Here is a 15,105-nt window from a genome sequence, read left to right as displayed (position 1 = left end):
AAACAATTGAAAAAGGACTGATGTAAGTATCTTTTGATTGTTTTTAAATGAAGGGGTCACATTTGGCTATTGTCACATTGACAAGGAAGCAAATCATTTTGGGTTCTTCGAAATTAAAATAGCAGGTTCAAGTTTGAAATATTGCCCAGTAAAAAAGGAAAAATACACGCTGAAAGACACGAAAAACAAACGGATCGAGTATATCCGGGTTAAAGGTAGTAATTTTCTAACGTTGCTCGGGTTTGATTCACAGTCTATTTCCGCGTTGCTATCGTTTTAGCATCAAGCTACCTGGTCTCTGAAAAGTAGTTAACTCTAATTAATCACGACTTTTCAACACAGACGTCTATTCGACAAAAGGAGATACAGCTTCAAGGTCTCCGGGCAGAAAGTGTAAGATGGAAGCGAGTGGTTACATTTTGTTTTGCTTTGTTTCTTACGTTTTCTGTTTTGTGCTCTTCTGGTTTACCCAATAGCTAGCTTGCTCGTTTCTGTTCTGTTTAATGGGTGGCTAACATGTTAGCTCCCAGCAGCGCATCACAGCCACAGTGAGTTTTGTTATTGGATATAATATATATATGCATATAATTATTGGATGGTTAGGCTTTGCAAAGTTTGGCGCTTAGGACACACTCTGCCAGAAGTTTTCTGTTAGCCTGTTATTAGCTTAGACCTTTTAAGTTTACTAGCATAAGTGTCAGCCTGGGCAGAAATAGTGAAACTGAGTCGCTGTTTCTAACGCGAATCTGCGTTTTTATGGTGTCAGTGAAACATAAAAATGTACAGATGTAGAGGACACGGATGTCAAAAATGAAACGCGAGGTTCTCACGGTGTCTTTTGTGGAGTCAAATGAGTCTAATCTACATTTAAGCTAGCAGTCAGAAGTTAAATACAGTGACACAACACTTTCTTGATGCCCTGACAGGTGTTGGGGAATATTCAGTAACATTTTAGCCTGAGGACTGTAAACGTGTAATTGGTATTTTAAGCACCTCATTGTCTCCATTTATCAGGCACTAAAGTTTTTTGGGTTTTTTTTAACCATATGTAATACATGTTTACATCATCAAGCTATGTTATTTTTTCTTGACTTGTATACTCTCACTGGACATTTATTTAGGTACACCGGGCTAGTTGGACTCCCTTTTGCCTTCAAGACTACCTAAAATCTTTATGGTATAGACTCAACAAGGTGTTGGAAATACTTCTCAGATATTATTGGTCCATATTGACATGACTGAAATTGTCAGCTGCACATCCATGATGCAAGTCTTTCACCACATCCCAAAAGCACTCTATTGGAGATCTGTGACTGTGGAGGCCATTTGAGTACAGTGAACTCATGTTCAAGAAACCAATATGAGATAATTAGAAGTTTGTGACACAGTGCATTATCCTGGTAGAGCAGGTACACTGATGGACATGCTCAGCGACAGCACTGAGGTAGGCTGTGGTGTTTAAACAATGGTCAAATAGTACCAAATTGGCCCTAAATGTGCCAAGGAAAAATCTGCCACACCATTAGGCTACCACCAGCAAGAGGCATTGCTACAAGGCATGAAGGATCGATGCTTTCTTCCACAGTCAAGAATCATCGGACCAGGCAATGTTTTTCCAATATTATGTTGTGCAATTTTGTTGCGCTCATTTAAATTCAAGCCTCAGTTTCCTATTCTTAGCTGACAGGAGTGGTAAATGTGTGGTCTTCTACTGCTGTAGTCCTTCTGCTTCAAGGGGTTGTGAATCCAGAAATGCTCTACTGCACTATAACCTTTGTTTGTTTTTGTTTGTTTGTTTTTTGAGTTCCCGTTGCCTTCGTTTATGAAACAGTCTGGTCCTTCTCCTCTGACCTCTGACACAGAGAATTGCTGCTCATTGGATATCTTCTCTTTTTTTAGATCATTCTCTGGTAACCCCCAGTTGAGGTTGTGTGGGGATTTTCCACACAGGAGGAAAATCCCAGTAGATCACCAATATCTGAAATCGTCACACCAGCCTGTTTGACACCAGTAACCATGCTATGTTCAGAGTCACTTAAATCCCCTTTCTTCCACATTCTGATGGTCTGAGTTGCTGCCATGTTATTGGCTGATTAGTGTCAACAAGCAGTTTAACAAGTGTACCTGAAAAGGTGTCCAGTGACTGTATATCATTCTTACTATTCCCAGTGTGGCAAAATCCCTGAAGTTGGCTAACTTCTGGAAAAATACTGCCGTGTGTGCTGTACACTATGTTAAGGATCCAGGCAGCAGAACAGCCTACAGTGCTGCAGTAAAATGCGGAGTTGCGGTGTGAAATTTGCCACACTTATGACACAGACGCTGTAGTGTTCGAGTCATGCAGCTGAGTCACACTCGGTGAGGCTTCACATGAGAAATGCTCAGCTGGAATATGGCAAGCTGAAGAACAGCAGCTTCTCCATGAAGAAGTGCAGAGATGTGGGAGAAGAGCGGGGCCTCAACCCCAGTAACAGTTTCACTGTTCATAGCCTGTGAGCTTAGCTTAGCTTATGGATTGCTGTCGTTTCTGTTTGCTTCTGTTATTAGACCGAGTTAGACGAGCTGTCGCCATGCTGTTGAATTTCTGTGATCTGGAAAGAAAGTTTCCCAGTTTTTATTCGGTTGCCTGGTGTTTTACAGGGTGTCAGGTCTGGTTCAGTCTGGTTGAACAGTTAATGCACAGAGTAAAGAGGCCGAAAATTGAAGACAAAACAGAAGACGGCGAGGTAAGGTAGGTGAAGCTATCTGACTGTCATTTGGTTTGAATTTTCAGCTCAGTCAAATCATTTTGTAACCATTTTCACAGGTTTAATGAACAAAAAGTTTAAAATAGCTTAAAACTAGTATTAAGATTAACATGTTCATCATTAGAATAGAAGTATTTTCTGACTAATTTAATTAGCTTTGTAGATATTTGATCACAGACTGAATTATCTCACAAGCTAAAATACTGACCTGCTGGTGGGGTAAATGGACCAGTAAACACCAAAGTCTTTAACGTCGGTGCTGAATTTCATGCCAATTAATAGCAGCATTTGTTGACTTTAAAAGATCTCTTAGAGGATTTATTTCAACTGCTTAAACCATGGGTGTCAAACATAAGGCCTGGGGGCTAAAATCGGCCTGGCAAAGCGATCCAGTCCAGCCCCCTGGTTAGCTTTGGAAGACGTGAAGCAGTCCGTAGTTGTTTAACTTTACTGTAGGTTTTGCAGCTGATTAGGATTTTCATTCATGTAATCATTATCACCCAAGTATCACACAGGCTGCTTGGACTTATGTAATTTGGGCTGTAAAATTACAAAATTATTCAAATCATTCAGGAGAAGTTGGGAAGCATACATGATAAAATCTAGGAGGAGCCAAATTTTCTGTCTGTGTTCAGGCAGCAGTGCCTTGTGAATGTTTTACTCCACCATGATTTCCCAAATAACCCCGATACTCTCTTCTTCTCCTGAATTTTGTCTCTAGTACAAGCGGTAGCAGAGTTATGGTCGTTTAAAGAACGGGCCCGTAGAAATTACATTTATTTTTCTTACATTGAGATTATTCAGGGATTAAATGCTTAGTTTAATATCTTTAGAAAGGGGAGTTTTAGTGATCTGGCCCACTTACAATCAAAGGGGTCTGTGTAGGGCCCATGATGTAAGGTGAATTTCACATCTGTGGTTTAGAGTGTTTCATATATTTAGGAGCCTAATGGTTTTGTTTTATTTGTGGGCTGAGCGTAGGCAGATCACACTAATCGTTATAAATGTCTGTCGACAGTGTGAGAGCAGCACTGGCAGGCATGACCGGGGTGGACGAGCTCTCAGACAGCACAGAGGTGGTGGAGATGGAGGACGTGAATTCCACCCAGTTCCAGGTGGAGAAACATACGTGGGACGGCCTGCGGAAGATCATCCACAACAGCCGCAAAAACACCGGCGTGGTTATCAACAAGGCACCGCACGACTTCCAGTTCATCCAGAAAGACGAGAGCAGCCCGCACTCTCACCGCATCTACTACCTTGGTGAGCGGCGGTTACTGAAACCTGAGGTCTGACACATGAATGGCTGAAATAACATGTCATTTTCTACAAGCGCTGTAAGAAGCCCGAGCTCACAGAGGCATTTTTTAGCGGCCGTGACTTGTTGGCTTGCAGATTCAGTGGCTTCCGTTCAGTCTCTTTGAAAGGTAGCACACGTCTGTGAAAAATCTGTGGATGCAGCTGGTGAGTCAGAGCTGCCAGCCTGCACCTGTTTTCGAGCTCATTTGATTTCCACAGAGCTGCACTGGCTTTAGTGTGTGCTGGAAAAAAATGTGGAACAACATTTTGCATTGTGGACATATTTCTGCTTTTTCCCCCCCCCCCTCGTCTTGCAGCTGTAGCACACAGGATTCTTGTAAAATGGCTGCTAGTTTTTGTTGCTCTGAGTTTTACATTTTGATACCTGGCTATAGTAAGCTGTGTAATGTTGACTAATTTAGTCAGCTATAACTGCTAACCATAGCTGATGGTTTGGTTATTTTGTCCGTTATAACCAGTCAGACCTTAACAGTTACCGCCTGGTCTGAATGCTCTTTTTATATTTAGACCTTCACTGTGACCAGAAGTGTGTGGTACATGTTGATCTCATGCCTGTTTTTTTTATCTTCGTGGTGTATTTATGCTGCATTGGCCATCATCCTTTAATTGCTGTTTGCCTCCCCTGACTGTCATTTAGCTGAAGTTACATAGTTTTGCTGTAGAGCCTTCCCAAACTGATTTAATAGATTTGTTGTTCAGTCTCAAATATAGCTAGCCGCACAAAAAACAAACCAAAAACACCTACCTCATGCTTTTAAAATAGCTTCTTACCCATGTTTTATTCCTTCCTTTCTGTGAACTGCATAGTTGGATTATTAGAACATTTTATAGCACACAAATGTGTTGTCTTTGTCAAACATCTGTGATGGCAAACATCAGCTGCCATTTTTCTTTTTTTTTTATGCAGCCACAAGACAGCTGCACACAAAAAGCAAACTGTGCACTTACATGGACAAACCTTTTTGAAGAGTGATCATGTAAGACAAGACAGTAAGGGTCTTGTCTTGTTATTATTATCCTGTCTCCCTCCCCTCACCTCCAACCGGTCGCAGCAGATGGCGGACCCTCCCTTAGCCTTCACTGTGGGTGTTTTTCCTCCCCACTGTCACCAAGTGCTTGCTTAAAGGGGTCATCTGATTGTTGGGGTGTTCTCTGTATTGTTGTAGGGTCTTTACCTTACAATATAAAACACTTTGAGGTGACTGTTGTTGTGATTTGGTGCTATATAAATAAAACTGAATTGAATTCAGTCTTAAACCTGTCTCTGTTTAAGACCTTACTGCAGGCACAGGGGAAGACGTGCTGTGAATTGCCTCAGGGCGGAATTGAACCTGGGCCTTTGCATTAGCCCTATGGCCCAAGGGTTGCCTGCTCATCTTGGCACTCTGTGCGGTATGTTCCTCAGTAAGAAGCTTGTGTAAGCCAACACTACTGCTGCGAATGCCGGCCGAACCAGAGCGCCTACAAAAAGACCAGCTCGCCTTGCTTCGTCTGATGCCTTCTGTGGTATGTTTCCTGACAGGAATGCCTTACGCCAGCAGGGAAAATGCGTTACTCTACTCAGACATTCCCAAGAAGATCCGCAAAGATGCCCTGTTGGTTTTGTCTTGGAAACCAATGCTGGATCACTTTCAGGTGAGGAAGAATTTTTAGTCCTCATCTTGCTGTCCAATCGGATGTTTTGACATTCGTTTCAGACGTGTTTTTGTGCACCGTCATTTGAACAGTGCATTTATTTAATAACATTGGCATTCTTTAACAAAATATAAAACACTGTTGAGCAGAATGAAGTAGAAGGTGCAAAAGAGCCAAAAGGTAATGTCCCCAAATGAGGATGCAGGGTCGCAGGAGGTTAAAGGGACTTACTGATTTTTTTGCCTTTTATTTACAGTGATGATTTTAAAGTTTGTACTTGGTAAAACGTTTAAGAATTACAGGTGAATTTATATAAAAATATTTCTTAAAAGTTGAGAGCAAAGACTGTCTGACCTCATAAACACCATTAACTTGCATAAAACTTTACAGTGTGAATGCATGGAAGCTTCATGTCGGGCTCAAGTCAAGCACCAACCAGGTGAATCCACTGATCCGCTGGGTTTGACCGTGCACCTTCTCAGTTAGCAGCAAGTGCAGCCAGAAAGCAGAGGGATGGTCACTGGTGTCACAGGGCCAGCTACAACTGAGGGAATGTGCAGCGGAATTTACATTTGATTAAAAAACGGTCATAATATAATGAATGAGTCTGACTAGAGCTGTATGTTGCTGTTGTCAGCTGAGGGAATGCTGGATGAAACGGACTCTTTATCAGACGGCGTCTGGTCTGAGAGGCTGTGTAAAGGACCTGTGAAATATTAATGTGATGTGTTTTTTAATTTCCCCTGAATAAAACTATAGACCTGGAAATGTGTTTGATATTTCCCCTTTAGGACCATTTAATTATTTAGAGGTTTATTGTGAGCCATTTCCTAAATAATTGCACTTCTCCTTATGGAGCTTAAAACTGCTGTTGTAAATCTTCTCCTGAAGACAAATTAACTCGAACACTCAGGTCACATGAGACCACATGATTGATGTTAATTGCTATCCAGCTGGTCTGCACTGATTTCACAAACAAAGCGTGTTCCTGCTGAAGCGAGAGAACAGCTTTTATTTCCTGGTCCTCAGAGATGCTCTCTGTAATTTAGAAATTTGGTCATGTTTTGTTTGTATGTTTTTGTTTTTCCACGGCGTGAACGACTTTCTTTGACCTTGACTTTGGTCACTGTCACGTTGTGTGTTCTCTTGTCACTCCTGACCTCAGGCCAGCCCTCACCACGGAGGCTTCTCTCGGGAAGAAGAGCTGCTGCGAGAGAGGAAGCGTTTGGGGGTGTCTGGCATCACCTCCTATGACTACCACCGACCCAGCGGCCTCTTCCTGTTCCAGGCCAACAGCAGCCTGTACTACTGCCGTGATGGTGGGAACAGCAGCTTCATTGTGAGTTAAAGGCCAGTTAAGTAGGACTCTCACTGCTGCAGAGCACAGGCTGAAAATTACAGACCCGATGAGGCTAGTTGGGAAAGACATCTGATTTTTGTGCATCACTAAATATAAAAAGTTGAAGTCTCCCTTCACTCCATGTATCTTGAAGTTTTCTCCATCCCCCTCAACCCTGCAAAGCATCAGCAGGGATCAAATAAATCCATGATAATAGACAGATCGATACTTTACTTTTCCCCAAGCGGAAATTCAAATATCCAGCATCTTTATTTAAAAAAAACCAAAAAACATCCCTCTGGCCAAAAATACAAAATCATCTAATTAAATAATGTTAGTAATAGTGATAAAAATACAATATAAACAGGAAAAAAGTCCTATTCCAGTGGGGACAAGTTGAGATGTGCCCTTCTCCACCACAGTCTTAAGTCCAACCTCCGGCTTTACCCCCGACACACAGCAGCATAAAAGAAAGCACTGGCCACCACAGTGTGATTAAAATATATGCAGCATCTCCTCACACACACACCAAAAGACCTCAGCTGCCACAGGAAGAAGAGGTGGCTCTGCATCTTATAATTAATGTTTTCTTTTTCTTCCCCAGACTTCTCCGATGAATCCCACAGAGATTACGAGCCAGAATTCAGGCACACGTATGGACCCCAAGATCTGCCCCGGTGACCCCAGCTTCATCGGGTTCATCAACAACAATGACATTTGGGTGACTAGTATTGAGACGGGGGAAGAGAAGAGACTCACCTTCTGCCACAAAGGTGTGAACTGTGACATTTATCAAGTTCCCTTCAACTTTTTCCTTTCTTGTAGTTGAAATGGTTCCCTTAAACCAACTAAATAGACTCAAAAGCATCTTTAATTCATCCTTTTCTCTCTTTCTTTGTTTATGGTATGTTTGGGACTGTGAGACAGTCGTTTATATTAGTTATTAAATAAGTCGTTGTTAGTTGTGGTGCATGAAGCCAGTGATGGCACCAGATATTTACAGAAGCATAACAGCGGCTGTTCAAGTCAGCCACAGCACCGTAAACTTAAATTGGAGGTCAAACCCTGGTAGGGATGGCACAGGTTGCCTAATGTAAGCTCACTCTCGTGTTTTGTCTCTCGGGTGTTTTTATTGTAGGTATCGATAACCCCAAAGAGGATCCTAAATCTGCCGGCGTAGCCACTTTTGTCACCCAGGAAGAGTTTGATCGCTTCACTGGATACTGGTGGTGTCCGGCTGCTCAAGAAGGTGAGTACATTGATTTCGTAGTTATCATTCATTAGAAAATGACTCACAATATTTATTAATACAGTTTTTGTGAGCCCGGTCGCTTCGTCATGAAATTATTTCTACAAGCTTTCATGTTCAGTTTCTTCCAAAGACCTTTAAATAATCCTCACAGCTGCTTACTTTTCTGGCTGTTCTCATTGGTTTAGAGGCAGACGGCGGGAAAACTCTACAGATTCTCTACGAGGAGGTGGATGAGTCTGAGGTAGAGATCATCCACGTTCCGTCTCCGGCTTTGGAAGAGCGCAAGACAGATGTGTACAGATACCCACACGCAGGTATCAAATCAGCAGAAACTTACACAAAAGTTCTACATATACTTCTACATGGCTTAACTCCTAATGCTGGGTGTAGCCTGTGTTTATACATGTGCTCCTGTAAAATGTTTGCTTATATTTTGGTACATAAATCAGCTTACTTTCTTTTTCAGGCAGCAAAAATCCTGATATCACCCTCAAAATAGCAGAAATACGAACAGACAGTCAAGGCAAAGTGAGTGCTCATTCAGAGTTCAGTGGGTTTCCCCCCCACAGTGAACGCAGCACTGATGTGAGCTGGTCTGATTGGTGTTTTTCTCTCTTCAGATTGTCAGCACACAGGAAAAGGAGCTACCTGTTCCCTTCACCAGCCTGTTCCCACGTACAGAGTACATTACCAGAGCCGGATGGTCTAAAGACGGGCGATTGTAAGCCAGAAAATAATAAATAGTTAAAAACAGGAAGCCCAGAAGTAAACTTGTCAGTAGAGGGCACATGTTCTCGTTGCATCACAGCTCTCCTGTGTTTGTGTGTCAGCGCGTGGGCGGTGATGATGGACCGACGGCAGCAGAATCTCCAGCTGGTCCTGCTGCCTCCTGAACTCTTCATCCCAGCGCATCAGGACGAAGCCAAAAGACAGGAGAGCCTGGAGGCCCTCGGAGACTCGGTCCACCCTTTCATCGTTTACCAAGAGACCAGCGACATCTGGATCAATGTGAGCACCAGCAGCACGTCTTTAGCGAGCCTGGTTGTTTCTCAGATTAGTTTCCCCTCATGTTTCAATCAGCCCGAGTGGCACAGAGGCAGATGTTTGCTGTGAAGTTTACAATATACAATATAATCCTACTCTGGACTTGGATCAAAAACATTTTGTTTGCCTTTCCTACACAGGTCCATGACATCTTCCATCCTTTCATCCAAACCACTGAGGACGAGATCACATTCATCACAGTAAACGAGTCCAAAACTGGCTTCTGCCACCTGTATAAGATCACCTCAGTGTTACAGCGGGGCAGCCATCACTGGGCCAAAGGCTACACGCACTCTGAAGGTAGCACCACGTGCAGACACACACTAACTCATCTGTACTGTTCATGCAGAACATCTTTGACATGGTTTTAAGTGAGATTTATTTATTTTATGAACAATTCTGTATTCCTGGGATGTTTCTGGGTTTGTAACATAGTTTTACTGTGTTGTTCTTACCGTGCCACTCACACGACCTATGTGACACATTTGCTCCTCTGTCATCAGATGATTTCAAGTGTCCAGTCAAAGAGGAGGTGATGGTGACCAGCGGGGAGTGGGAGGTGCTGGCCAATCATGGCGCAAAGGTAAAGCCCTGTACATGGGTTCCCACATTCACAGCAGCCACTTAAAACTATAGTTTTATACAAAATAACTTGTGCTGAGTACATAGAGTAGAGGTAGGCAATGTAGTGTCACTATTATATATTAATGTGATATATAATCAATGATATAGAATAAAAATACTGAAGGTTTTATAAGTGCAAGTAAATGAAGGGCATTTTCCTTCTTTTACAATGAGCTGCTGTCATTGACGACACACAGCCTAATTTGAAACAAGGTACCAGCAGCATTAATGTAACAGTAGTGACACAGCATACGTCACATGTAAGCACATAAGTAGTCGGTTAATTAAGCGCTGTGAGCAGAGTTGGTCGTCTTTATGTTTTTTTGCTCCTGTAACTGTTATGTCGCATCTTCTTCTACTGCTGCTGCTCTCTGCTCTGTTTCGGGGTCGCCAGAGTGGATCATCTTCCTCCATCTCATCCTATCCCTAGCATTCTCCTCCATCGCACCAATGATACACCAAACCTCTGTCTGTCTGTTCTTCCTCTTTTCCTCCAGCCTGGCAGCTCCATATTCAGCATCTTCTGTCTAATTGATCCACTCTCTCTGCACACACACAAAGCCATCCCAGCCTCGCCTCTCATACTTGTCTCCAAAATCACCCCCTGATCGAGCTCAGCCGATTTACTCATTTCTAATCTTGTCCATCCTGGTCACTCCGAACACAAATCCTCTTGTCGTCTTGTCAGCCGCACCGTCTCCAAACCTCGTAAACCTTCCCTTTCACTCTTGCTCTCCCTTCTGTCACCTCGACACTCGGGCCTGCTCCACCCTGCCTGTGCTCTCTTCCTCACCTCTCTTGTACTGTTGCATCAGCATGTATCTGAATATGAGAGTAATATTTCTACATTTTGCTTAAAAAAGACTAATAACACACAGACTCTCATGCAGATTAGAACAACCTAATAAAGGAGATACTTACTTACTGTTTGGTGTCATAGCTCAGCTGTCTTTTTGTTTGTGTGTAAACAAAATGTTCCAACAGTGTTTTTTTCTTGTTTGTGCAGCGTTCATCCAGCCCTCAGATTTGGGTGGATGAGGCAGCCAAGCTGGTTTACTTTCAGGGAACCAAAGACTCTCCTCTGGAGCATCACCTCTACGTGGTGAGCTACGACTCGCCGGGTGAAATCGTCCGACTCACCAAACCTGGCTTCTCCCACAGCTGCTCTGTGAGCCAGGTACCTGAATACACACTCGTGTTCCTCGCCAAATCTCCTCTGACCTTTCTACACCTGTCAACTGATTTTACTTTTTTAAAATCTAAGAGTACAAGCAGTTACTGTCTCATCGTTCCTTTTTTGCTGTTTCCTGTAGAAATTTTCACAAATTATGTATCGCCTGCTTTTTCCTGTTTTATCATTTGAATAGCTCTCTTAAGTGAGCGAGGCTTTAACAGTATTCAATAGTTTAATGCACATGAGAGAGCATGACCCAATGCAGTAAACTTCACATTCAGATATGTGTATGAAGTGTTTGTGTACACCTTGGCGATGCTTTCTAACTCTGCCTCATCTGTTTTCTTTCACACAGACCTTTGACATGTTTATCAGCCATTACAGCAGCCTGACCACTGCACCGTGTGTCCACATTTACAAGCTGAATGGCTCAGACAGCGACCCTCTGCACAAAGAGCCCCAGTTTTGGGCGAGCATGATGGAATCTTCTGGTACTGAATTCCCCTTAAAATCAAACAGATTTTTACACTTTTATCAGATGGTTTGACACCCTTGCCTCCCTGTTTGTTTAGTTTTCCTGTTCTGCTCATTAAAGATGGACAACAACTTAAAGATTTTGTTTTGGGGTTTTTTGTCGTCTCCAGCTTTCCCACTTGACGGCACACCTCCAGAGATCTTTAGCTTCACGGGCAAGTCGGGTTTCGAGCTGTACGGCATGCTGTACAAACCGGAGAAGCTAGTCCCCGGGAGGAAGCACCCCACCGTCGTCTTTGTCTATGGTGGTCCTCAGGTTTGCCCTCCAACTCCCACCCCATTCATAGGGCCAGATTTACTAAACGAGTCAAAATGGTGTGTGAGTGCAGTTAGCAATAAACTGCCTGTTGCAGATGCTAGTAAATCAGTTTGCACGCTTCATTTATATGACCTGATCCTTAATTTCTTTTCAACGTTAACAAAGGAACTCCACAAAAATGCTCACAACTTATCCAGAAAGTATTCACAGCACTTCATTTGTTCCACATTTTGTCATGTCACAGTGACATAAACACAAGTTTATTTTCTTCCAGGTGCAATTAGTGAACAATTCTTATAAAGGGGTGAAGTACCTACGGCTGAGCACGCTGGCCTCTTTGGGCTACGTTGTGCTTGTTATCGATGGGCGGGGCTCCTGCCAGCGAGGCCTCAAGTTTGAAGGAGCTGTGAAGGACAGAATGGTAAATGTCTCGAGACAAACGTGTACGGGTTAAAGATGAAGATGCTCCCTCCAAACTCTCCTAGGTTTCCTAAAATTCAGGAACACATTAGCCTCTTTTCTTAGTTTTCTTCTGTAGAAACAAAACAGCCAAGTTCAATCTTTTCTCCTCTGTCCAGGGTCAGGTGGAGATTGAAGACCAGGTGGAGGGTTTGCACTACATCGCAGACAAGTACAAGTTTGTAGACCTGAGTCGCGTCGCCATCCACGGCTGGTCGTACGGCGGCTTCCTGTCCCTCATGGGCCTCATCCACAGACCCGACATCTTTAAGGTGAAAAAACATTTACTGTCAGATTTAGATCAGCCAACAAGCCGAAAACTAGAAGTTTGATGTGTCAGTTCAGTTTTTCCTCTTTGCTCCAGGAAACAGAAATACCCATTAAAAAATGTAAACACACATTTGTAAAACTCTCTCTTTGTTGTTTAATTAAAAAAATAGGTCTCCATCACCTGATAAATAACTCTTTAAAGCCCTAAGAGTAAATTATTTGTTCCATCAGATACATTTACCGTATCTTTTCTAAGGATGTGAGCGTTACAAAAATAAAAAAGCTGTATGGATGTTGATAATCCTGGTGCTTTAGGCAGTTTCTATAATTACATTTCATGCAGAGTGATTGCCGCCTCTGTTAGAGAACAGACCTGGAACTTCACTTTCAGTGAAAGGCAGAAATGATGACGCCGTCTCCCGTGTGATCTCTTTGTTGGTTAGGTTGCTATCGCGGGCGCTCCGGTGACGTTGTGGATGGCCTATGACACCGGCTACACGGAGCGATATTTGGACACCCCCGAAAAAAACCAGAGGGGATACGAAGCTTGTTCTGTCGCTCTGCACGTCGACAAGCTTCCCAATGAGTGAGAAACAGTTACTGCTTTAGTGCATTTATGACACATTATTATTCAGTTATTGTATGTTGCTGCATCCATCAGGCAGCTGAGACTATAATGCACTATTACCTCTGGCAGTACCATATTATACTTTGAGTTATTCATAAAATTCTGTATGAAGCAGCACAGGAAGAGACTCGCTATTCGGTGTTTGATTTCTCCGAGTGGTGCAACACATCAGTGTTTTATATGCCCTCTCTGTGATTAATACAGGCCCAACAGGTTGCTGATCCTGCATGGATTCTTAGACGAGAACGTGCACTTTTTCCACACTAACTTCCTCGTGTCTCAACTCATCCGAGCAGGGAAACCGTACAGCCTGCAGGTATGGCCGCTGACTGATGTCTCGCGGGGTTCAAACCTGCGCACTGTTTAACGATGAGACCGGCACGTTTGAAGAAGCGGCAGCTTTGAAACGCTTGTTTGTTGTTTCTGTTTTTTCCAGGTTTACCCCAACGAACGACACAGCATCAGATGTCCAGAGTCTGGAGAGCATTATGAGATTACACTGCTGCACTTCCTCCAGCAGAACCTCTGATAAAGCCTTTTGACGCAGCAACCTTCCCTCCTCGCTTCCTGTCCTTCCTCCCCTTTTCTCCTCTTTCACATTCCTCCATTTGTCCACCTCCGCGTCGCCTCCTAGATTTTTATAATCTGTTGAATGCAAGCTATGCCAAATCTCATCACACCTTGACAGATATCTGTCTTAAAGGCACTTCAGCATTTTAGCATCAATAAATCATTACAGGGATCATATGCAGATGTCAGTACGATGGGCAGGTACTGCCCGGCACTGAGGAGACCTCTTGTAGCCTTCAGGCTGACGGAGGCTTTGGGGAGAGAACGATCGGTTGCTTTGAGCCACAAAACAAGCAGGGGGCGCTATTCGCCAGAAAGAAATGTAGCTTTGGGGTTTGTAGTCACAGTGGAGTGAGAGAGTGTCACAGTAATGATGATTGATGCTGAACATGCTGCACCAACACAATCAATTCATCAGCAATGCAAAAAGTGCATAAATGGACCTGCAGTGCCCAGTTTTTGAACCTGGTTTGTCTATTTTTTTTCTTTTTGGTGCCTTTTTTTTTTTTTTTTTTTTTTTAAAGTTCTGCTTTTCTGGGTATCAACTGACAGAGATATCACTTTCCCCCCATGTGAATAAACACTGATGTGAAGCTAGTAAATGTAAAGCTCTGAAAGAGCAAACAAAACAGCGCTTAACCCTCCTTGTCACACACTTTGTAGTCTTTTTGTGCTTTGAGATTTCTTTCTCATGTGCTGTCAGAGATGATTTTTGTGTGGCATGCCAAGCCAAATGCCACATTTTTATTGTGTATTAATAAAATTTATACTTTTATTGTTATCTAATCATTCATAATGGGAATGCGTAGCGACCCTTCACTGCTTCCCTCAGTCACGTGCTTTAACTTTTCTCTGGAGCTTCTTTTTCTTCTGCTGCTGAGGACTTTTGCACAGTACATGTTTGCCTTGGTGCCGACAAGCTGACCTGCATGATGACTGGCAGAGCCGTTGGCAATCTGAGGTGCCTTGCAAGAGTTTAAGAGCGCCCGCTCACATCACCCATATCAGGGAACCTGTTAGAGTACCTCAAGTGTCTGATGAACATCTGTAAGATGAGCTGCCATGACATGGTATCTGTACATGGTTAAATGTACTCTCAGATATTGAAGAAATAAACAGAAGTGAACAATCTTTTCCAAACTCTTCTCACCGGATTAAATGTGTTTTTAAAGGAGTTTCGTTGATCGTTTAGTGCGAAATTGAATTTATAGAATATACTCGTATAAAAATTAGTTAAAAACAGCTCCAGC

At 43.0% G+C, this 15,105-nt stretch overlaps 1 protein-coding gene across 4 annotated transcripts; it reads left to right on the top strand.

Annotated features, from left to right (window-relative positions):
* The first annotated feature begins 232 nt into the window (after positions 1 to 232).
* Positions 233 to 14,630, top strand: LOC146653104 (dipeptidyl peptidase 9-like). Of its 4 annotated transcripts, none has more exons than XM_085382123.1 (21): positions 233 to 393; positions 2,641 to 2,726; positions 3,766 to 4,010; positions 5,590 to 5,702; positions 6,868 to 7,041; positions 7,646 to 7,814; positions 8,180 to 8,290; positions 8,479 to 8,607; positions 8,760 to 8,821; positions 8,914 to 9,014; positions 9,124 to 9,301; positions 9,478 to 9,637; positions 9,841 to 9,920; positions 10,968 to 11,138; positions 11,491 to 11,626; positions 11,780 to 11,925; positions 12,203 to 12,349; positions 12,507 to 12,659; positions 13,101 to 13,243; positions 13,490 to 13,601; positions 13,722 to 14,630. In XM_085382123.1, exons 3-21 carry the CDS (start codon positions 3,788 to 3,790, stop codon positions 13,812 to 13,814), a joined length of 2,601 nt encoding a protein of 866 aa, XP_085238249.1. In that variant the 5' UTR covers positions 233 to 393; positions 2,641 to 2,726; positions 3,766 to 3,787; the 3' UTR covers positions 13,815 to 14,630. The 4 variants fall into 4 exon arrangements, with proteins under 4 accessions (XP_085238249.1, XP_085238248.1, XP_085238250.1 ...); XM_085382122.1 differs by having other exon boundaries at positions 234 to 393; positions 2,641 to 2,731; XM_085382124.1 differs by lacking the exon at positions 233 to 393 and adding an exon at positions 2,356 to 2,467 and having other exon boundaries at positions 2,641 to 2,731.
* The last annotated feature ends 475 nt before the right edge of the window (positions 14,631 to 15,105 follow it).

Source organism: Rhamphochromis longiceps, linkage group LG15 (genome assembly GCF_057381845.1).
Source record: "Rhamphochromis longiceps isolate RC_006_pf linkage group LG15, R_longiceps_female_GT1.1, whole genome shotgun sequence".
NCBI lineage: Eukaryota > Metazoa > Chordata > Actinopteri > Cichliformes > Cichlidae > Rhamphochromis > Rhamphochromis longiceps.
Note: the sequence above shows the minus strand (reverse complement) of the source record. Positions and strands in the feature narration are given on the sequence as shown.